Source organism: Prionailurus viverrinus, chromosome A1, assembly GCF_022837055.1.
Source record: "Prionailurus viverrinus isolate Anna chromosome A1, UM_Priviv_1.0, whole genome shotgun sequence".
In the NCBI taxonomy this organism is placed as follows: Eukaryota; Metazoa; Chordata; class Mammalia; order Carnivora; family Felidae; genus Prionailurus; species Prionailurus viverrinus.
In genome coordinates this window covers 14,459,567-14,484,223 of record NC_062561.1, presented here as the reverse complement: position 1 = coordinate 14,484,223, position 24,657 = coordinate 14,459,567, and the positions used below count along the sequence as shown (strand labels likewise).

Genomic DNA, 24,657 nt, shown 5'->3' with positions numbered 1-24,657 from the left:
TTCTTGTTATTTATCTATAATTTTGTTCTAATAATCAATTAGCAATAAATCATGTAAAGGAAAAATGCTTCAAAATGTCTGAGAAATGAAAATTTCATCACAGATGACATATTTTCTTATGGGATCCAAACATATAGTGTGTGTGTGTATCTGTCTATCTATCTATCTATCTATCTGTCTGTCTGTCTATCTATCATCTACCTGCCTATAATTACCTACTGACCCATGTATAAGTTGATATGGTGGTAAGTATATTATCGTTTTAAAATTTGAGCAAAAAATGCAATGGCAAAACCATTTGGATTTAGCAAACGAATAAGGCAGGAATTCTGGTGAAAAAGTAAAACTTTACTCAATAAAATGTAAATTTTACATTTACAAGTAAATCTATTTTGTAATCTTTTCCCATTTTTACCGTAATAACCATAGCAATTGTTGCCAATTTCCATTTCTCACAAACAGTAGGCTTTTAGGAACAGCCACCTCTATGCCTTTTAGGTATTTCCATATGAACAGGTTTAACTGAAAGTTTACAACCTGCTATTAGATTTATTATGATTTTGTTCTGGTCAGTTCGTATGCCACAGTTTGGCCCTGTAACAGATAAAGTGTAGCAGATCGCAGTGCAAAAATGAAAAATAAAAATCCCACTTCTGCAGCACTTTATTATTATGATCCAGTTTCTCAAACTGCTACAAAGTGTACATAGCTTGCAAAAAGAACTATTTTCCGTATAAAATTGGTGGAAAATTATACATGTAACATTACATAAAACACAATTGAATTTAAAATGTTCTTTTTTTTAAGTTTATTTACTTATTTTGAGAGAGAGAGAGAGAGAGAGCGCGCGCGCACGCAAGCACACGGGGGAGGGGCAGAGATAGAGGAAGAGAGAGAATCCCAAGCACGCTCCCACTGTCAGTGTGGAGCCAGGCGCGGGGGCTCGAACCCACCAACCATGGAGATCATGACCTGAGCCAAAATCAAGAGTCGGATGCTTAATTGATTAAGCCACCCAGGCACCCCAAAATACAACTGAATTTATCAAAGAAATGGTGTTGAGGATTTTCTCTACTCTATCACTCTATTTCCCCTGTTTGAATATTAAACAGAGACATTTGTCTCAGTCTTAAATACCACAAAAAGCTTTGTTTTCCTGAAAACAAAAAACAAAAAAACAAACCTGTGACTTTATTATATGGAGCAAAGATCCTGACAGATGCTCATGGAGATTTACATTATTAAAGGCTCTGAGGAATACTATCATAAAAAGAATTGGTTAATTTTGTTCACACCAATGTTTTCTTTCTTTCTTTCTTTCTTTCTTTCTTTCTTTCTTTCTTCTAAAACTTCATCCTTCTTCTTGTTTTTATAATAACTATTAACAGGCAATAGAAGTAGTGCTCCCTGAAAAGTTCTGGCTAGAATCCTTACGGTACGTATTTCTGAGTGCAAACTTTTGCTTTGATTACATTTTCCTATTTTCTTTTCTTTTCTTTTAGCTTTGACCTATCAATACTTTTCTATCTTTATAAAACCTTACAAGTTTTATGGGACAGGGACAGGTATATAAATTAAAGAGGTAAAAATGAATAACAAAGATAATTTAAATAAAAAAACACTAACTGGGTAAATGGTACTCTATGAGGAATTAAAAGAACTTTAGAGAATGTGCAAGTCTGGGCATACAGCTGTATTATGAATAAATGCATCAAAAATAAATGTGGTGCAATTGTAAATGGGATTGATTCCTTGATTTCTTTTATCGTTGCTTTGTTGTTGGTGCATAGAAATAGATTTCCACACACTGTTTTTATATCCTGTGACTCTGAATTCATGATGTTCTGGCAATTTTTTGAGTTTTCTACATAAAGTATCATGTCATCTGCAAATAGTTACATTTGACTTCTTCTTTGCTGATTTGCATGCCTTTATTCCTTTTTGTTGTCTGAGGCTGAGGCTGAGGCTGAGGCTAAGACTTCTAGTACTAAATTAAGTAGTAATGGTGAGATGGGCATCCTTGTCTTGTTCCTGCCCACAGGGGAAAGGTTCTCACTTTTTCCCCATTGAGGATGATACTAGCTGTGAGCCTTTTGTATATGGCCTTTATGATGTTGAGGTATGTTCCCTCTATCCCTACTTTGTTAAGGGTTTTTATCAAATATCACATGACATCACTCATGTGGAATTTAAGGAACAAAACAGATAAACATACGGGGGTGGGGGGAGAAAGAGGAGAGAGGAAAACAAACCACAAGACACTCTTAATGATAGAGAACAAACTTAGGGTTCATGGAGGGAGGTGGGAGGGAGATGGGCTGGATGGGTGACGGGTATTAAGAAGGTATGAGTAAAGGGGTCCTTGGTGGCTTAGTCAGTTGAGCATCTGACTTCAGCTCAGGCCATGATCTCATGGTTCATGGTTTGAGCCCTGCATTGGGGCTTGCTGCTGATACCCTCTTTGGATTCTCTGTCACCTCCAACCTCTCTGCCCCTCCCCCTCTCATTCTTTCTCAAAAAAATAAACAACAAAAAAATATTTTGGGGTTCCTGGGTAGCTCAGTTGCTTGAGCGACCCACTTCGGCTCAGGTCATGATCTTGCAGTTTGTGAGTTTGAGCTCCGCGTCGGGCTCTGTGCTGACAGCTCGGAGCCTGGAGCCTGCTTTGGATTCTGTGTCTCTCCCTCTCTCTGCTCCTCCCCTGGTCATGCTCTGTGTGCGTCTCTCTCTCAATAGTAAGTAAACGTTAAAAAAATTTAAAAAAAACAAAAGAAGGTATGAGCACTGGGTGTTGTACGTAAGTGACGAATCACTGAATTCTACTTCTGGAAGCAATATCGCACTATATATTAACTAGCTAAAACATAAATAAAAAAATCAAATCAAATTAAAAAAGAAACAAATCACCACAAAATAAAATATAAATGTAAATTAAATTTACTGAATGTAAAAAAATAAAATCAACGTAGATTGGCTTGAGGCATAGTCAATGCCATTAAAATAGATCACAAGTTTTAGGAATAAAAAAGGGTTTTAAGGAGGAATCAGAGGTCCAATTAAAGTAATATTAATAATACTGAAGTCTGGTATTTCAAAAAGAACTTGAAAATCCTCGCCATGTTCACAGTATTAGGATTCTACTTGTGTATGTAAAATATTTACGAGCTTGCGATTGCGAGTGCTCTCGGCTTGCAAATGCTAATGGTACTATATATTTATATAACATATGTTTTCACATCCATTTTCTAGATTGATTTTCATAAGTTTCTGAGGTGGGAAAGGCATTCATTATGGACCCAATTTCATGAGGAGGAAACAGGTACCAGAGCCTCTATTCTTTCCACAGCACTACACTGCCATTTCATTGCTAAATATGAAATTCTGATCTTGATGTCATTTTTTTCTTCTATAACTGCCTACTTAATTCCTCAACCATCACAGATCCTCAGAAATGGAATACACCCTACAGGCCTACCAGTCCAACTCTCTCACATTATAAATGAGAACAATGAAGAAAAGTCAAATCAAGATCACATTGCTAGTCAGAGGCTATCCATTTCACAGAACCAGCGGAAGCTTTGTGCTACACACAGCTGGAAGCGGGGTGGAGCCCATTGATGTGTTTGGCTCACTAGCTAAGTATCGCTTTTGTTATCTCAATACTCTCAACATATCTGAGCTTCTAACATATGGAACTTACCTTGTTATCTTTCACTATAGTAACCAAGGGCTTGGGAATCCTGAGAAGAAGCTTCAAGAATTCTTGTCTTTTCATTTTGTTCAGTCATGAGCTGTCTATCATCATTCTTAAAATTCTCAGTTATGACTGACCGTATAGAAATCATACCTACAGATGCTTCTGTGCTCAAGGAAACTCCCTGCCTTTTTTCTTATCTGACCAGGGAATTTCAATGCATTCTTCCGGAAGCAGCTCAAATTTCATCTGTGAAGGCCTACAGGACACTATCTGGTAATAGGCAGGTTTATGACTTCTTTTTACCCAGTAGACTAGCCCTTCAAGGCAATCGCTTTTATTCATCTCTATGTTCTGAGAACCTAATACAGTACTTGGTTCTTTTTAGGTACATAATAAAGTCTGAGTGAGGGAAGACTGACTGATCTGATTATATAACATTTAAATTTCCACATGGAAACTTTAGAGAAAAATTTTAGGCAAAATCAAAAGACAAACAACAAAGTAAAAAATATTTATAGCACATATGATAAAAGGCTAGTTTCCTTAAAAAGTGAGCCCTTACAAATCAATAAGAAACCAATGAATAATCTAATTGAGTAAATGAGCAAATGAGATGAACAGGCAATTTATAGATGCAAATTTCCAATATATACAGGAAAAACAGCACCAGCTGATCCAGTATACTGGATATATACTCTCTTTCTGTTCACCATGCGTTACTCTTTCTTCCTTTATGAACCACTCCTTCCCTACTCTCCGTATACCTGGTTCAGGTGGGCTGATTCCAGTACCAGATGCCCTGGGTGAGCGTGTGATCCAGACCTGTCAATCAGCATCTTCTATCCATATGGCTACTAAGACTGGTACAGAAATGAGCCGATGATTCAACTTACTCCAATACAATTTTGCTGAAACTATCTGGGAAAGAAGGTTTCTCTTTTTCTAGTGGGGTTACAAAGGCATCACTGCAGTAACATAAGGAAGCCTGTCTCAAAATGAAGCCAAAGAGAAAAAATACCAGAGATGTAGTGTCCCATGACACTGACCAATCCCCGACTTCTCAGTTATTTTTTTTAAAGTTTATTTATTTATTTTGAGAGAGTAGAGACAGTGCGAGTTGGGGGAGGGTGCAGAGAGAGAAGGAGAGAGAGAATCTGATGCAGGTCTTGAACTCAAAAACCATGTGATGACCACCTGAGCCGAAACCAAAAGTTGGATGCCCAACCGGCTACGCCACCCAGGCGCCCTGTTGATTTCTCAGTTATATGGGCCAATAAAAACTTTACATTTGAAGTTATAGCCAGTTTAAGTTGATTTTCTGTTCCTTACAGTTAAAAGTCAGAAGTACACTGGCAAGCTTTAAAATGTCAAATAAACTCTATTTTTATTCATTAGATTGTCAAAAATTAAGTTTCACAATATCAATGTTAGCCAGTGTATAGCAAAACATGATATGTCATAATAATGTTGGTAGGAATATAAATTGGTATAAATTTCTCATGGGGCAAACTGGTAATATTTTTAAAAATATGCACTTGCTTTTGATCCAATCATTCCACTTGGAGGAATTTATAACATGGACAGAATCAGATACAAGGATATTTGTATTTCTCACAGCATTGCTTGAAATGGCAACAAAACAAAACAAAACTAGGTGTAGTCTAACTATCCAATAAGGGACTATTTATTTATTATTATTTTATTTACATATGTTACCTTTTTTAAAATATGAAATTTATTGTCAAATTGGTTTCTATACAACACCCAGTGGTCATCCCAACAGGTGCCCTCCTCAATGCCCATCACCCACTTTCCCCTCCCTCCCACCACCCCCCCATCAACCCTCAGTTTATTCTCAGTTTTTAAGAGTCTCTTATGGTTTGGATCCCTCCCTCTCTTTTTTTTTTCCTTCCCCTCCCCATGGTCTTCTGTTAAGTTTCTCAGGATCCACATAAGAGTGAAAACATATGGTATCTGCCTTTCTCTGTATGACTTATTTCACTTAGCATAACCCTCTCCAGTTCCATCCACATTGATACAACAGGCCATATTTCATTCTTTCTCATTGCCAAGTAGTATTCCATTGTGTACATAAACCACAATTTCTTTATCCATTCATCAGTTGATGGACATTTAGGCTCTTTCCACAATTTGGTTATTGTTGAGAGTGCTGCTATAAACATTGGGGTACAACGGCCCCCATGCATCAGTACTCCTGTATCCCTTGGGTAAATTCCTAGCAGTGCTACTGCTGGGTCATAGCTTAGATCTATTTTTAATTTTTTGAGGAACCTCCACACTGTTTTCCAGAGTGGCTGCACCAGTTTGCATTCCCACCAACAGTGCAAGAGGATTCCCGTTTCTCCAGCATCTATAGTCTCCTGATTTGTTCATTTTAGCCACTCTGACTGGTGTGAGGTGATATCTCAGTGTGGTTTTGATTTGGACTATTTAAATAAATGGTGATGGGGTTCCTGGATGGTTCAGTTGGTTAAGTGGCTGACTTCAGCTCAGGTCATGATCTCACCAATTCGTGAGTTTGAGCCCTTGTCCGGTTCTTTGCTACTAGCCTGGAGCCTGCTTAAGATTCTGTCTCCCTCGCTCTCTGCCCCTCCCCCACTCACACTCTGTCTCTCTCAAAAATAATTAAATGTTACATAAATGATGACATACCCATACTGCTGCATATTATGCATCTAACTGAAAAGGTTGATTTGAAAAAACTCCAAGATAAATTCGTTCAGTGAATACTGAGTGCCTACTATGTGTCAGAAATTACTCTAGGCCCTACAATAAGATAAATGAGGTTGCTGTTTTCATGAAGCTTGTATTCGTGTGTGTGTGTACGTGTGTGTGTTTTTAGAGCAGAAACAGATGGATTCTAAATAAACAATTAGGTAATTGAGAAAATACCAGAGATAAGTGCTCTACTGACAATTAAAACAGAATTAATAGGATAGGAGCGCCCGGGTGATAAGCAAGGCATCTCTCAAGGAGAACCTCTAAGCAGAGATGTAAATACCCAGAAGGAGCTGGTCAAATGCAATTCAAGAATGAGAATTCACGACAGAGGAAGAGCTGGTACAAAGGCCTAAGGTGTCCTGACTGACATGTTCAGGGAACAGAAAGACTGTGCCTAAAGTATAGCGGATGAGAGGAAGAGTTTAGGAGATGAGGTGATAAAATAGGTAGAGGCACATCATATGGCTTTGTAGATCAGGGAAATGAAACATATTTTATGGTAAGTGAAGGGGAGAGTCAACGAATGCTTTTAAGCAGGACAAAAAAAAAGATCTGAAGTAGGCTTTATAAAGATAACTCCAATGGTTGTGTGGAGAATGGATTATAGGTAATAGTAAATTATTATTACGAGTACCAGGGTTGAAAAAGGCCATTTGCATCATAAGCAATTTCAGCATCACAGCATTATCAATAGTTTTCTTTCTTTTTTTTTAAAGAGCTTATTTATTTATTTTGAGAGAGAGAGAGAGAGAGAGAGGCAGATCGAGAGAGAGAGAGAGAGAAAGAGAGAGAGAGAGGGACAGAGAGAGAGAGAGAGAGAGAGAGAGTGAGAATGCCAAGCAGACTCTGCACTCGGCACAGAGCCTGACGTGGGTCTCAAACTCTCAACCATAAGATCATGCCCTAAGCCAATATCAAGTGTCTGATGCTCAACTGACTGGGATACCCAGGCACCCCCAATGGCTTCCTAAAAATCTTATAGTACATATGCAATTTATTTTTGCTTAAGTATTCAGAGAAAAAATTTTTGAAGAATATACATAAAACGACAAGTGAGAATAATGGAGATTTTAGTCTTCCCTAATCCCTTTGCACTGTTTGCTTAACAATTTGGTTTATAGGGGCACCTGTGTGGCTCAGTCAGTTAAGTGTCTAACTTCAGCTCAGATCATGATCTCGTGGTTTGTGAGTTTGAGCCCCACATTGGACTCCATGCTGACAAAGTGGAGTCTGCTTGGGATTCTCTCTCTCTCTCTCTCTCTCTCTCTCTCTCTCTCTCTCTGCCCCTCCCCCCACTCATGCTCGCTCTCTCTCAAAATAAATAAATAAACTATATTAAAAAAAAGAAGTTGGTTTATCCCATGTATAGAATGTGAGGGGCTTTTTTTTCAATTATATGACCCAGAAAACATTTAAACTTCTATAAATTTTAATCTAACTACAATAACTTTATATTTCAGCTAGCAAACAATAAAGAGCATATATTTCCAAATATAAATTCCTGTTTTTAATTTTCACTGATATTTGAATCACCATATATCAAAACTTCACTAGTTAAAACAAAATTAATGACAATATGAAGAAAATAAGACAAATCCAGAAGCTGAGATTTCTATAAAAACACTGGAACAGTCTCTTCGATGACATGATATCATGAAAAAAGTGGGGGGTGGTGCTGGTTAGGAGCTATTTTATTGTAAAAGACACTTGAGAGACATAAAAATCAATTGCAACGTGAGGTCCTTGACTGAATCTTGGCTTGAAAAAAACAAATTTTAAAGGTATATGGGAGATAAGTGTGAAAATCTGATTTAAAGCGCAGTGTTAGATAATGCTAGGGAGTTTTAACTGTCAGTCTTGTACGGGGTGATGATGGTGTTCTGGTTATGAAGAAAAATGCTTTTTTCATACTGAAGTATTTATGGGTAAGGTATGATATATCTTTAATTTACTGTAAAATACTTCAGCAGAACAAAAACAAAGCTAAACATGTGAGTAATTATAATATATAACTACTAAGTGTATTAGTAATAACTAAGTGTATTAGTTATTTTTGGTACTTTTATTTATGTTTGAAAATTGCTATACCAACAAGTCAAAATAAAATAAAGCTTGCTTGCTACAATGAAGCAAAATCTTTCAAACTCACACTAAGACCTTTCCATTGTGGTTATGCTCTGGGGTGTTCTTATAGCTAAGAAAGTTTTTAATACAAACATTTTCGGGGCACCTGGTTGGCTTCGTGGTGGAGTGAGTGACTCTTGATCTCAGGGTTATGAGTTTGAGCCCCATGTTGAGTGTAGTAATTACTTCAAAATAAAATCTTTAAAAAAGAAAAGAAAAGTTGTACTTCTAATGTGTGAAAATGTTCTCTTAAACAGATAAAGTCTCCCCTTCACAATTTTCTGCACAACATGGCCTCTCATCATCAGGTAAACTTCAGCTGTTCTCCACACAACTCCCACATCCATTCCTAATAAACAGAACCCGAAGTACTGAAGCATTGATAAGTATGTGTTAAGATGTATATTTTGCTGGCTATACTTGAGTGCAATTCTCTTTATATTTTTTTCATAGGATGAATAAACATGACTAATTACATTAGGAAGAGAGAGAGACTTTGAGCTAAAGTTGAATTTTGATTAGCAAAATTGATTAGCATATTCACAGGTCTGTCAGTTCCACACAGGACTGAAGTCTTTGGGGGTGGAGAATGGCTCCCTCAATGCATTTCTTTGCCTCCTCTGCTCCTATCACATGGCTGTCCGTAGTGTAGGGCTTTTAGGAAAGGTGGGGGCATCTAAAAGATTTATTACACACTAGAATTTTTTTATTATTAAAAAACTTTTTTAACGTTTTATTTTTGAGAGAGAGAGAGAGAGAAAAAGAGAGAGAGAGAGAGAGAGAGAGAGAGTGTGAGTAGGGGAGGGGCAGAGAGAAAGGGAGACATAGAATCCAAAGCAGCCTCCAGACTCCGAGCCGTCAGCACAGAGCCTGACATGGGGCTCGAACTCATACCACGAGATCATGACCTGAGTCGAAGTCAGACAATCAACTGAACCACCCAGGTGCCCTGTTTTTAGGTTTTTTTTTTGTTTGCTTGTTTTTTTCAGTATATTCTATTTACCTATTGTAGGGAAATAATAGGTAACAAATGAAAGGAAATGCAACTTATAAAACCGATGCAATCCATCATAAAGTTGTGAGGATAAAATGAGAAAATCTATGTAAAGTGCTTAGCACAATGACTACATAAGAAGTGCATGTCAAATGTTGGCTGTTATTATCATTACCCCAGGATAATTCCTAAGAAAATTATTTTAAATATCTTAGTGAAAAGTAACCAATTTTGACATAAAAAAAAAACAATGGAGGCATAATTAAATATCCTAAATCTTCATGTGTCAGTTCTAAAGGCTTTCTAAGTATTAAGTGCTAGGATAATGATGAGCCTACAAATTAGTTTCAAGACCATCTCTACTGAAAATTCTGTTTTAGCGGGAGAGAAACGTTAAAGGAGATGGACTCTGGCCTAGTTTTGTCTTAATAATGCTGTGCTTCAGATGCGACCCCAAAGGGCATAAGCAGGCTCTTTTCCTCTCTACAGGTAGTATTCTAAGAACATACACTGCAAAAGTGCTCCTATGGTTCCCAGTTCCTTCTCTAACAGCTTAAAGTTTTCTTTTCTTTTCTTTCATTTTTCCTTCCTTCCTTCCTTCCTTTTTCTTTCTTTCACTATTCATCTATTTATTTGACAAGTAATTTTACATCCACCATGGGGCTCGACTTCATGACCTTGGATCAAGAGTTGCATGGGGCACCCGGGTGGCTCAGTCAGTTAAGCAACCAACTTTGGCTCAGGTCATGATCTCATGGTTTGTGGGTTTGAGCCCCACATCGGGCTCTGTGCTGACAGCTCAGAGCCTGGAGCCTGCTTTGGATTCTGTCGCCCTCTCTCTGCCCCTCCCCCACTCTGCTCTGTCTCTGTCTCTGTCTCTCTGTCTCAAAAATAAACACTTTTTAAAATAAATGAACACCTTTTAAAAATTAAAAAAAAAGAGAGAAAAAAATGTTGCAGACTGTACCAACTGAGCCAGCCAGGTGCCCCTGACAGCTTAAAGTTTTCAAAGCAGGACAGGCTCTAGCACTTTCTTCTCTTTCTCTCCCTCTCTCCCTCTCTCTCTCTCTCTCTTTCTCTCTGAAGGGGTCGGACAATTGGCTAAATGGGAAGGAACTAGAAAAGAGACTAGGGGAAATTTAGCATAAGCTGGCAGAGCATGGGACCGGTTTGGGACTTCTGTGTACATCCTCAGAGCTCCCTGTCACCCTATTACATATCTCCAACAAATAGTGGAGATAAAAGTGAACAAAATCACCTCACTATTTCTGGTTATCACAGTGCCTATGAACCAACTCTTGTCTTTGTCTGAACTTAGTTGGTTCTTTCTTTCAGTTAGAAGGAAAAGAACATAATATGCCACTGGGTAAACTAAAAATGAATATAGATTCTTAAGGGTATGAACCAGTTCTTATTGTCTTTTTTAAAAAAATGTTTTATTTAGTTTTGAGAGAGAGAGAGCACAGGCAGGAGTGGGGGAGGGACAGAGAGAAGGGAACAGAACACCTGAAATGGGCTCTGTGCTGACACCAGTGAGCCGGATGCTGGGCTCAAACTCACAAATCAAAACCGTAAGATCATAACTTGAGCCAAAGTCAGACGTTCAACCGTCTTATCGTCTTCTTATCTCCAGTACTTGGCACAACGTAGGTGCGCAATAAATGCTTGTATAACGGAAGAGCAAGTACATGAATAGAAATATAAATTCAAATAAACCCAATTTTGAAATTGGTGCCTTTTTTGCATTTCCCCCCTTTGCAAGTTATACCCTCAGGTTGGATTATTCCATGAGTTTAAAACGGTCTCCAAATACTGCCAATCAATACTCCATCTCAAAATAGTACCTCTCCTTCAACAATGCAGTATGAGCGAGTCTAACAAAAACAGTTTTCAAGTTGGGGTATACTAACGTTAAGGTGACATTCAACGTATATTTAGAAAAGTATTTCACATTTGGCAGTAGGTTTTTGGCGGGTTTTGGTATAGAATTAAATTCACACATTCACATTTTTATCTTCTGCCAAGTTTTATAGCATCATAGTCAGCTATTAATACACCCAGTAGTTTTGCCCATTCTTCAGGTTTTGTTGTTAAAACCTAAGCATTAGTGAGATTATATATTAAAATAAACAGAACGAATTTCATTTTAGATATTGTTAACTTAAGGTGAAAAAGAAAAGATAAAATAACGATAGAAACTTGTGCCACGTTGCTGAATGTGGCACCCCCCCACACCTAACAAGGTAAACTCTCTTCTATATGGCATATAGACATTTGGCTGTACTATCATGGATGGACGGTTGAAGAGTATTCACACTTCAGTGCGTTCATTTGCATTATCACATTTCAAAGCCTCGAGGCATTATCACTTCCTTTTTTTAAGTGGCATAATAATTTGGGAAAATGGTTATGCTTATCATCATCTGTCAGTCAAACAATTCCTGTGTTAACAAAATATATTTTTTCCACTCAGTGAATGGGTGTGTGTGTGTGTGTGTGTGTGTGATGTCTTAACGCTCATGTCAATATTAGCAGGACTTGGCTTTGTGATGAAACTATTTCATTTATCAGAGGGCATGACTGGGAAATAGGAAAATTCCATTTACACTTTAATGAGCAGAGGCTGTGCTTCATGTCAAAGCCATGTAACCACTGTAATTTAAGAGCAAGGTTCGTGTGAGTATATGTGAATAACTGAATCATTAGCATATATCATGTTTTAAGATAGATTTCACCACAACGTTGCATCTCCATAAGGAAAATCTGTATACATGGAGGGAAAAATTGTCGACACCCACTACTGGTTGAGTGCTGAAAAGATAAGTCAATGACACATTGTTTCATTTGCTGTCCATCATGCCAAACAATAAACATAACCTCTACCTTGTACAGGTAATACATAAAACTAGAACCTGTGAAGGCTAATCAAAACGAGGGGTCTAATAAATTTTACTGATAAAGAACTTTCACTGTTCCTGTGCTCTTTGTTCAATTAACTGGGTTAAAGAAAGAATATGAATATTATAAATGTCATAAAATATTTCAGTCTAAATAAATGTGCATCTCAAGTTTCAATAAACATTTAACTTCAGTATCTGGATGTTTAAGGTTTTGATAATTTGACAATTTAAAGAGATGAAAAGCAATTACTTTCTGCATGAGAATATCACTTTGCATCTTTTTTTTTAATGTTTATTTATTTTTGAGATAGAGACAGGGCGCAAGCAGGGGAGAGGCAGAGAGAGAGAGGGAGACACAGAATCCGAAGCAGGCTCCGGGCTCCGAGCGGTCAGCACAGAGCCGGACGCGGGGCTCAAACCCACAAACTGCGAGATCATGACGTGAGCCAAAGTTGGACGCTTAACCGACTGAGCCACCCAGGGTGCCCCATGACTCTGTATCTTATTAAAAGGTATTGCTTTTTATTTTATTAGAACAAAATTAAATCAAACCATCTTTCTCTCTACTTTTTTCGATCGTACCGAAGACAGTGAGCCCTCAGCTGACAGTTATAGAAATGTGTTTTGTAGCTACCACTGAATGCTACCCGTGTGCTAGGTATTACGCTACGTGCTTTTCCTACATTAGTGCGTTTAATTCTTCCAACAACCCTATTACGTAAATAGTACTGTGTTCATTTTAAAGAAGAGGAAAAAAAAGTCCAGAGGGCTTAGGAATTTGTTGGAGGGGGGGCTCTCTATGAAAACAAACCTATGCCTGTGAGCGTAAGATGAGGGGCAAGGCATAGGAAGCCCCTGAAACATGAGGGGCCTTGAAGTTTAAGCTTCCTTAGCTTTATGGCAAATTTATCTCTGATTCCACCTGATGTTCATCTATTAAAATTGTATGCATGTAATAAAAACCCATTGCCTATTGGCTTTTTTCCCCTCATAACAAGTGAATATTCCTCCAGGGTGAGGACTATACATTAAGGTCCTCTTAGCACCTTGCAAAAGCTCCTTTTATATAGTAGCTGTGTGCAAACAAACCTATAATTTATTTGCTACTCTCTAGATTATAGAAGAGAAGAAACTCAGATACATTGTAGTCGACACTTTATAACAGAGAGCTGACCACAACTAAGTCCTCTTTCTTTAGGGAATGGAAATCCAAATTCCCTTTGGTCAACTTTCACCTCATCATTCCCTGACAGGTGTCTTGTGTGATCCTGACTCTACCTTTGGCTCCAACCATGGGAAATGACTGGCTTATTTCATCTCCAGTGAACATATTCCCCTCCCTGTTAAGCAGCACCAATGAGAAATAAGGAGACATTTTCTGGGATTTCTGGGAAAGAAAAGTTTCTTCTGTCTTCCATGAGCGCTACTTAGTGAGATGCTTTCTTTTCCTTTGGGTTGTATGATGTGAGGTCTAGAACAACTGACACAGCCATTTTAATACTTGAAGGGGAGTACTTGGAGCTCTTGGAGGCCACTCAGTGGAGATGAACTTTGAGGCCCAAGTGGGGAAGGCAGAGCCGAAGAAGGAAAGAACTAAAGAACCTTTATTATACGTATCACTGTTGAAGATCTCGCTGAAAACCAAACGTGCCTCTGAATTTTCAGTCAGAACACTGATTTATTGTTCAAGCCAATATGAACTGGGTTTTCTCAAGCTTTCATTCAGAAGTTCTGACAACATAGAATTTCATGAAGCCAGTGTAATGTGGGATTATAAAGAAAGAAAAAAATTCAATTTTCTAGGGATTGTATATTTCACAGCTTATTTTTTTAACGTTTATTTATTTTTGAGAGAGAGACAGAGTGCAAGTGGGGAGGGGCAGAGAGAGAGGGAGACACAGAATCTGAAGCAGGCTTCAGGCTCTGAGCTGTCAGCACAGAGCCCGACGCGGGGCTCAAACCCACAAACTGCAAGATCAGAGAAGCTGTGAGGGGAGCCTGGGTGGCTCAGTCAGTTAAGCGTCCGACTTCGGCTCAGGTCATGATCTCACGGGTCCGAAGTCGGATGCTTAACTGACTGAGCCACCCAGGAATGCCTCACAGCTTCTGATGTTTTTTATACAATAAAGAACATGAAAATTATCTGGGGCTTCAAAGGTGCTTACTGACGGGGCGCCTGGGTGGCTCAGTTGGTTAAGCTGCTGACTTCAGCTCAGGTCACGATCTTGCACTCTCTGAGTTCAAGCCCCACATCGGGCTCTATGCTGACAGCTCAGAGCCTGGAGCCTGCTTCAGATTCTGTGTCTCCTCCTCTCTCTGCCCCTCTGTCTTTCGTGCTGTCTCTCTCTCTCTCTCTCTCTCAAAAATAAATAAATATTAAAAAAATTTTTAAAAAAAGGTGCTTACTGAAACCAACTGTAGAATTATTCACTGCTAGAAATTATTCCACGGGTCCCAATCTTTGTTTAGGAACACTTTTTTTGCTTTTAGAGACCTTTTAGAAGGTTCCTGGTTAATAATATCATTCAGATATTCCAATTCTTCCTTGAGCTTTTGAAGATTAACAAATTCTGTATTAAATATTTCATTTGTAGTATTGATTATACCAGTAAGACTTTCATGTCCTTCTTAATGGTCATCTCATTACTATTATATTTCACTACTAGTAGTTTGTCCTTCCAATTATAATATTATACTTCAAATGTCACGTTCCTATTAGGTATATAAAATATTTTCATACATTAAAATCTTGTTTATTAATGATTTTTATACAGGGTAGTTTTGGGTTTCTAGTCCATTTGTAAGAAGTTCCTATTAAGAAATTCAATGAAGCATGGGAACAATGCAAGAGTAATTTATTAACACATCAGGAGTCTTTAATTTGCTAACGTTTTCCTATCATGTTTGTCTGACAGAATATAAAGAACAAATTACTAAAGCATGGAACATAGCAGAAAAAAAAGCTATCTATCTTTTAAGAGCTCATAGGTTCAAATGTTCGCAGCACGAAGGACGCCATGCTTGCGAACGTATAGTTAGTATTCACGTCACCTTGTTTGTTTACCTCTTCTACTTATTTAACATTACATACAATCAGGAGAGCACGTGGGAGTTACAGAGGGAAATGCTCTGCCAAAAGGAACGCTGAACGAATCAGCACTAAAAACCTGAAGAATGTTTACATATTCTAGTTACTTTAGAAACAGTGATCTCTTCATTTATGTCTTTTTTATAGGAGCAAATTAAAAATCTATAATGACTTGCAAATATTTTACCATATGCCATCTCTAATCCATATTAATCATAATGAAGGCTATGTTTTCTTTGGTTGGATAGTGTTTTAAGAACATTTGAGTCCAATGTCTTCAAGTAGTTAAGCATGAACTCTCCAATTTGGTCCAGTCCCCACTCAACCTATTGTCAGAAATGCTGGCTTCAGATTTCTGGTAACTACCTGAGTTTTCATCTCAGCTCTGGACTGGACTCTTTCCAAAAAGCGCTGAGACTAAGTCTGCTTTATTAACTCCTGTACACTCTTTCATGCAGTACAGTGCTTGACATATAGCAGGGGTACGATAAACATTTGTTGACTGAAAAATGAATACATAAATGGAGGAAGTAAAGGGAACTTAACTGAGAAGCTTCCTACTGCCACAATAGTCCAGTTAATTTCAAAGCAAAAGACCCTCTTGCCCTGTTTTTAAAATAATCTTAAAAAAAAATCTAAAATAGCCAGAGTGGTAGTCAGCTTTTGAGGTTTTAATACTGCATATCATACTACTTGACAATCTACTATAAATTTTATTGTATGTGTATTTTATAGTGACTAGCATATAACAGCCACTTGAGTCATGCTAAATAAAACATATGCAGACAAGATGGTGTAAAAGAACCATTTTGACAGTTTTCATCCTCACGCTGATGAGTTAGTTTGGTTTTGTTTCACACCCAAAGATTACACCACAACCTTGGCAAGTCATGTCAAAAAATGCATATCTTCACACATTCTAATGCTAATATGAATGTAATAGCATCTCTATCATCAATATCTGAAAGATAATTCAAAGTATATGACCTCTATCAATGATTTACTACATTATCTTTAGACATACGGTGTTAGCTAATGTTGAAATGCCAAGAACTCTCCTAAGTTCTTTACACTTACTAACTCATCAAATCCTCACAACACATCTATTATTATCGCCCCTGTTTTACAGGTGAAGAAACTGAGGCAAAACGAAAATTAACCTTGTCTAAGACCCTGAAGCCAGTAAGTTGGCAGAATTAGGATGTGAACCCAGGCAGTCTAGCTCCGGGGTTCCCTTTCCTAACTACTGCCTGTTGCCTCTCATGTAGTTCTCTGTAAAATATCATACCTTATCATTCAATTTTGCAGAGAATGGTTTCATGATTCAGATACTTTATAACTATATTTGCTCCGGGAGGGCAGGCCCCATGAAGTACACTGTTTCTATCTACCTGGGCCTGAATAATTACTCGTCCATGGTAAATGATGCAAGATTTTTGTTCAGTTCATTTGGACTGGAAAAATTACTGTATTTGAGACCATATTAGAATTAAATTGCTAGCATTTTGTTTTCTCCCAGATGTGTGATTCTCAGTAAGATGTTGGCTAACTCATCTCTTCAGGTCCCTTTCAAACCTGTAACATCATAACTAAAATTAGCAATGAGGTAGCAACAGAGATTCGATAAGGAGGTCACACAAAACATAAAAGAACTAGAGAGTGAACGACAGATAAGAATGTGCAGATATTTGTACACTGGCTTCAAAAACAGGCTAAGAAATATTGCATGTATGATAATAATAGCTAATAGTCACGAAGTGCTTCAATGTGCCAAGTACCAGTGTCACATTCTTTAAATGCATGTGTCATTTGATCTTAGCAACCGTGTGGCTTAGGATGGTACTATTCTCGTATTACAAATGTGGAAACCAAGGCTAAGAGAAAGTGACATCAGGTCACACAGCTAGTAAGCCGTGTAATACAGAACTTCAACCTCGTAGGTCTAGTTTCCAAAAGTAAGAAAAGAGGCAAGAGAAGGTGCGCTGAGTTAAAAACTATCTGTGGGATCACTCTCAAATTGGCCACAATGCATGTTTCCCTGACTTGCAGGGCTTACGCATCTCTTGCTGAGCCCCTCAGCCCTCCCTGCACCCAAACCAAACGCACACACGTGTGGCCCCTAACCTGCTGCGGGATGCTAAAGTGGACAACCAAGAATGGTAGAAGGGCGCCTGGGTAGCTCAGTCGGTTCAGCATCCAACACTTGATTTCGGTTCAGGTTGTGACCTCACGGTCCTGAGATCAGGCCCCACGTCAGCTCTGTGCTGGTCCTGGAGGCTGCTTAAGATTCTCTCTCTCCCTCTCTCTTTGCCCCTCCCCTGCTGGCATGCTCGTTCATGCTCTGCTCTCTCTCTCTCTCTCTCTCTCTCTCTCTCTCTCAAAAAAAAAAAAAAAGTATGATAGAAAAGAGAGTGAAATCCAGAGTGAATGAGCTGAGGCTTAAAATGGCTGAAGTGTATGTGTAAACTTTAGGGTCTGGCTCTGACATCAGCTTAGGCTCCAGAGAAGCATTTTGGGGCTTAGTTCCTAATTTTTCACTGCACTTCAAATAATTTAGTAACCCACTGAAGTTTTCTCTGGATAAATGAGGTAAACTAACCGAAAATTTGCTTTTTTATTCTTATCCACCATTATGTATTTTTTCTTGCCATTTTTTGGGGCCAAATCTCTCTTGTATCTTAACAGATCCTTGATAAATTACTGTGCCCTACTTTTTTTCACTATTATGTTTCCCTACATAGCGCGTGTGTGTGCAGATGGTCAAGATGATATGTCTTATCACCTAAGAAATATATCATAGAAATAATTTACCATAATATTTTGTTCTAATTTCAGGGTTTTTTTTTTACCTTGACCTTTGAAACCAAGGATATGTGGGCAACCTCTCCTTACATCTGCTTTTTCTCAAGTATGCATTTCATTCTGTCTATGCTAGTACTAATTTATCCTCTTACAGCTTAGTTCCTATGCTAAGAATTGATGTGCTTTAGTCACAGACCACAAAAGAAGATGCAGGTTTACTTCTTACAAATATACCTGGTAGGAACGCTTTTAGAATAAAGTCTTATGAAGAAAATTAACAAAGTTACCTTTGATAGATCCCTGAAGTTTCCTGGGAGAGTCAAGTCCAATTCTTCTGATTCGTAGTTTGTTAATACCCATGGAAACACAGGATATTGGTTCAGGTCATTATATGTCCGTCCTAGCAAAGAAAAAGAGAAATGAAAATCTGTACGCACGAATTGCTTATGAAATCGTTTCTGTTCTTATATAAGGAAACTATTGGATTTCAGAAAACAGTAACTTGTTTATTGAACTACGTCTTTGTTTAATAAAAAGCACTCTAGCAACAATGTGTTTCAAGTGAATTCACTCAATAATAATTAAGAAACGAGTAACTAGAATGACTTTTCATAATAGAAGCTTGTGGGAGAGACTGTTAGCTGTTGATCGTCATTGATTTATCTTTTTGGGCTAGACCACATTTCTCAACCTTCCTCACAGGCAGCTGTGGGCATGGCACTCAGAGGTTCGAATCTATAGAACATGAGCAGAAGTGATTTGCCCCACTCCTAGTCTTGACCCACTACAACCCGCCGCCACGCGGACGCCTCCCTTCTCCATTGCTTCGCTGCTGGCTGTGATGACGATATGACCGGCCTGAAGAGCACAGCCCTCCCTGCTGGTGAAGATTCCTAAAAGTGATCATGGATGAGGCCCTCCTGCCGACCTGTACATTTGCAAGTTATGTGACGGTATTCTACTCCAATGACTATATACCTAGAAATTATATTGCCAGTGTACAGAATGCTACATTGAGCTTATACCAAGGGTTCTAAGGATCACTTGAGAAGGGCTCACGGGAGTACTCTGAAGCCAGAATGAAAAAGTTCAGAGGCAGATGTCCCACACATTATGGATTATGTCATTTCACTTTAGGGGACAACTGCTGGACCTTTGGTTGGGTTTGCCGTTTATTTTTTCCTAGAATGACTTACGAGTTTCACTGCAGCACAGCGGGAAGGTGGAAAGTTTAGGGAAAGCACAGCACTGGCTTGCCCTCATAAACTGGTACTGAAATAACATGTGAGGAGAGGGAATTAAGAGAATCGCTATTAAAGAAACAGGGGCCAAAGAAAACTTTTGTTGGACAAGTTTTGTTTTGTTTTTTTTTTTTAGGTAAAAATATGTCATAATCTGATCATGGGCAACTTTCTAAACTTCCATTCAAATTCATACAAAAGAGTGATTTGACCAGTACTTCGTGATGGTTTACATGGATTTAATATAATTTATATCCATTTGTATGGATTTCATCCAGAATGCTTTAGTGCACACACCACATATAGCACGACGGTAACATAGATATGCATACGTTATCTTGTTTGTCGTCAAGAATTGTCATTAAATGATACCTACTTCCTGCAGCAATTGGTAATTGTGATTGTGAAATAGAAAAAAAAAACGAACTATAATCCAAGGGAGAACTAAATGTGCTATTGCAAGCATCAGATCAAACTAATTCATTCATTTCATACACATTTTACTGGGTGACTATTTTACCTGTGAATCTATATTTTACAACAAAAATGACATATTGTTTTAGGTGTGTGCATTGATGTCGGTACGTATTATAGACATAGGTGACCTGTAGACAGCACTTCCCCGGAATGAGGTGAGGGGCAGGTTCGGGCTCCCCTACCTTCCCCCACCACAGCACTCACACAGATGTAAGTTGCCCCTAATGCACGTTTACTTGTCTGCTTCCCCATTACTCTGCACACTCACGAATGTAGAGTCTAGGGTTGTGTTTCATTTTTAATCTCAAACACACTGTTTGCCAATAAATGTCTGTGGAAGGAATGAATACACATATGATAAAAATGGCATAAAATGAACCAAATTTTAAAAGGTGAACAAACAGCCAAGTGAAAAAGGAAAGTTGCAGGATGGTCTCTTGGCGGATGAGGACCATGCAAAGGCAATGCACTGCATACGAGACAGAGTGACATGGTGAACCATGAGGAAAATGTCTGCAGCTAGACAGCTCGGCCGATGAATGCACCTGTTTTATGTTTGTAAGTCTACTGGGATGAATAATACTGACGAGAATAAATAAGAATTTGGAACCTTTATTAAAGTCTTGTGCATGAACATTTTCTGCCAAACCAGTATCACTGCAAAGTACAAAGTATAAAAGTATAAAATTTTAAATGTATTATTGACAGCTCATGTATATGTTAACCTAGGACACCTGATTACTATCCATATTTTTTCCTACACATGGAATATAGAGAGAGAGTCTAGATTGGTTAAGCAGAGCTATTTCTGGGATTCTAACTGGGCCCATGGCATATTTAAGGCTCTGTCGTTTTCTGGGTTACCATTCTACTTAAAAATCTGTCGGTTTCAATGAAAAATAGGTCTTCCACTAAATGAGTGTATTTTCATAGAATAATGTTGCTATTATTTATGTAACATACATTTATATTATTCATAAAAATTAATTAGTTGAAAATTAGATATCATAATTGTTTTTAAATTTTCTGATAAAGTTTTATACCATATACACTAAGGGGAAAAAAAAACCTCTCAAGATAAAATAAATAAAAAGCCAATTTCTCTTGACTCAGTACTTAAATGTATCATATAAATGCAAACAGCATAAAAATAGAGACCATATTTGAAGATACCAGCTTTTTAATAGAAGTGACTTTCTAATATAGGAAATGATAGAATAGTATTTCTGGAAAAAGAACAAAGAAAGCAAGCATTATCTTTAAAATACACACACAACATTGATGGATGCCAACACTCACAGTTTATGAAATTGCTCTCTGCAACATGTTTTGTAATTCACTTTTAATGATCTTTGGAAGGTTATTTCAAAATAAATTCTTAGGAAAATTTAGCAATATTTAAATTACGAAGGTTGATAGCACCATTTAAATTCTAATAAATACAAAAAAATTTTATAAATAAATGTACTTATACAGTTATAGTCAAACCTTTTTAAATAAAAATTTTCACATAAAAGCCTTGCAATATGGATAGTCAACATATATTTTTTATTTAAATGAAAAATGTACAATGTATTTAAAAATCACATGGATGAAAAAGAATAATTAAATGGTACTTTGGGATTCTGCATTCATGAATTAGCATGTTACTTAATTATTTTACTAAACACCTTAGTGAAACAAACAAACAAACAAACAAAAAGACTTTACTAAATTAAAAAAAAAATGAAATGTTTCCAAAGTAATACCTATTAGGTTCTGGCACTTGGAGGAACTTACTTATCAACTGTTCTGTTTTTTTGTTTTTTATATTTTGGGTTTTTTTTTTAAGGATAATTGAAATTTAGTAAATAACCTTATGCTGTAATTGGTAGGGTTCTTTTTTTTTCCAGCAGTGGTAAGTGCTGATTTTTTTTTTTTTTACTAACTATGCTCATAAGGTTTTATCTTAGAAGATGAATATTAAATATTGCAAGCCTATGACACTAATCTACTCAAACAATAAAAGTGAAGCACAGTAAATGAGATCTCAGAAACACTGGATATGTTTCTTCATTTAAAGAAAAAAACTTTTTAATTAAACCATCCAATTTAATGTTTTTATATGGCACTTTAGTTTTGAAGGTAAAGTGATCTAGAGACAGCTGACAAAGAAATTATAACTGCAATTCCTTGGTGAAAATGTTAATGACAGCAAAATATTGTTTAATTAGATGATTGCAGCATCTGGATTAACACTCTTTAAGAGCGATGTTCCTGTGCTTGTCTGCTTCTTCACACTTTACAGACATTTTGTCATCTCTAGGTCATTAGGAAAGAATTTTTAATGATTTTTCTAGAAGCAAGCAGTTCAAGTTACATCTAATTAGATGACAATAATAAGCCCAACACATGCAGTAGCTAAATATATACATAATTAACCAGGGAGGGCTTGTACATCACAGAGTAAAAAAGTGGAAAATGCTAAACAGGAGAAAAAGGTTGGGGTTGGGGAAGTTGTGCTGAATTCATTAGCTGATCATATGAAACACAACTCGAAAACCTTTAGAAAAATCCTCAGACCTAACAGAATCATTTAGACAAAGCTATGTTAGCAATCACTCTGCTATTTTCTTAAATGCAAGAATGCCAGGTTTTAACATCTTGTTCATGGTAGTATCTAATAAGGTATAAAATGAGGCATAGGTTGTATCTTTCAGAACACAATGAACAGAAATCGGGTCAACTCCAGGAATTAAAGGTGGAAACCATATTTTATTTGAACTCCAAGCATTATTAAGATTCTTCTACATGTAAAAAAAAAAAAAAAAAAAAGAAAAAATTCTTCTACGTAAATCTTCCAAAACTTAATGTTCCTTGAAAACAAAACAAAACAAAACAAAACCATGTGTTTCAGAAATAGTTACATAAATTATATCAGAGTCCTGAGCTGGACTTTCATGCAGTTTTAAAAATCATGTCTTCCCAAGAACATTTAATGAAATCAAAAAAATAGAATCCGAACCTGCATTTGTAACAGGTTCCCAATGAGACAGGCACACATGGAAAAAGAAAAAAGAAAAAAGCCACCAAAATTGTTAATGTGATATATATGGCTAGGCTTATGAGTGAGTTAATATATATTTCTAATTTTCTATAATGAATATTTATTAAATTTATAAGGAGAACAAAATAAAGGCCATGAAAACATCTGTGAGTTTTTAGGTGTCTTTCTAAAATAGTATGTTTTCAGAATTTTTGATAAACTTTTCATGTAAAGTATCTTTACAAAACTCACCTATATATAATAAAATGTGTGCTTATTTATATGCAATTATGTATATATACATGTATCACATGAGGGTCTAAAAAATCTAATAATGCATTAATACTAAGACACTGTTGCTGTATACAGAATCTTTTTTATACAGAATCTTATTTTTAAAAGCATCTTGAAAGGAGAAAAGCAAAATTGGCCAAGTATGACAGACCTCAAAATATGAAGAACAAGAAATGGGGCATAAATGTATTATATATGTCATGCTAAAACAATATTTTGGAGAAAAAAGGTTGAGTCTGAGAGTGTAAGACAGGAACCAAAATGCTTTTTTACAGAAAATGTAAATTTACTAAGTCACATTAGCCTGTATTTTTAAAAATGTGAAGCCAAGAAAGATTGTTTCTTCTTTCCAGATTCCCATCCTGTAACTTTTCTACTTTATTTTTCATTCTTTTAAGTTTATGTATTTATTTTGAGAGAGAGAGGCAGCGAGAGAGGGAGAGAGAGAATCCCAAGCAGGCTCTACACTGTCAGCATAAAACCTGATGCAGGGTTCGAACTCACAAACCTGTGAGATCACAACCTGAGCCGAGATCAAGAATCAGATCAAGTGTTACCCACTGAGCCACCCAGGCACTTTGTAAATCTTCTCTTTAATCCAGGAAATTTAAAGAATCTCTCATCCAGCAATTCTCGTAAATTCATATAACAGATCACACAATCGAGCAAAACATTTGCAAAGACTAAGTATAAATCAGTTCAATTTAATGGGTATTTACTTAGCAAAACTTGCTTTTTTTCTGTAGCAATCTCATAATCTCATTAGAGAGATGAAATATACACATAAAATGCTAAGGACAAATTAGCATAAATGCCAAAATATATGATATAGACAGTGCTATAGAAGATATGAGTGCTATGGAGGATTAATACAATTATCTTTAGGTGTATCTTTTATTTATTTTTTTAAGTTTATTTACTTTGAGAGAGACAGAGTGGAGGAGAGCAGAGAAAGAGAATCCCAAGCATGCTCCACGTTGTCAGCATGGAGGCTAATGAGGGCCTCGAACTCACAAACCAGGAGATCATGACCCAAGCAGAGGTCAAAAGTCAGATGCCTAACTGACTGAGTTACCCAGTAGCCCCTCTTTAAGGGGTATATCTTTTAAGGAATATAGAGGTGGTGCAATGGTTCTCAAAGTGTGGGCCCTAGACCAGTGGTATCAGCCATCACCTGGAAACTTGTTAGGAATGCAAATTCTTGAGCCCCACCCTCAAGCTACTGAGTCAGAAGCTCTGGGGATGGGGTCCAACGATCCTTGTTTTAGTAAGC

General features: G+C 37.2%; 1 protein-coding gene across 9 annotated transcripts in view; it reads right to left on the bottom strand.

Moving 5' to 3' along the window:
• NBEA (neurobeachin) overlaps positions 1-24,657 on the bottom strand; it is a 680,460-nt gene that overhangs the window by 88,793 nt on the left and 567,010 nt on the right. For all 9 annotated transcript variants that reach the window (XM_047854707.1, XM_047854709.1, XM_047854711.1 and 6 more), the window contains one exon: positions 18,635-18,747. In XM_047854707.1, the coding sequence (XP_047710663.1) occupies positions 18,635-18,747 (113 nt within the window). The remainder of the gene's footprint in view (positions 1-18,634; positions 18,748-24,657) is intronic.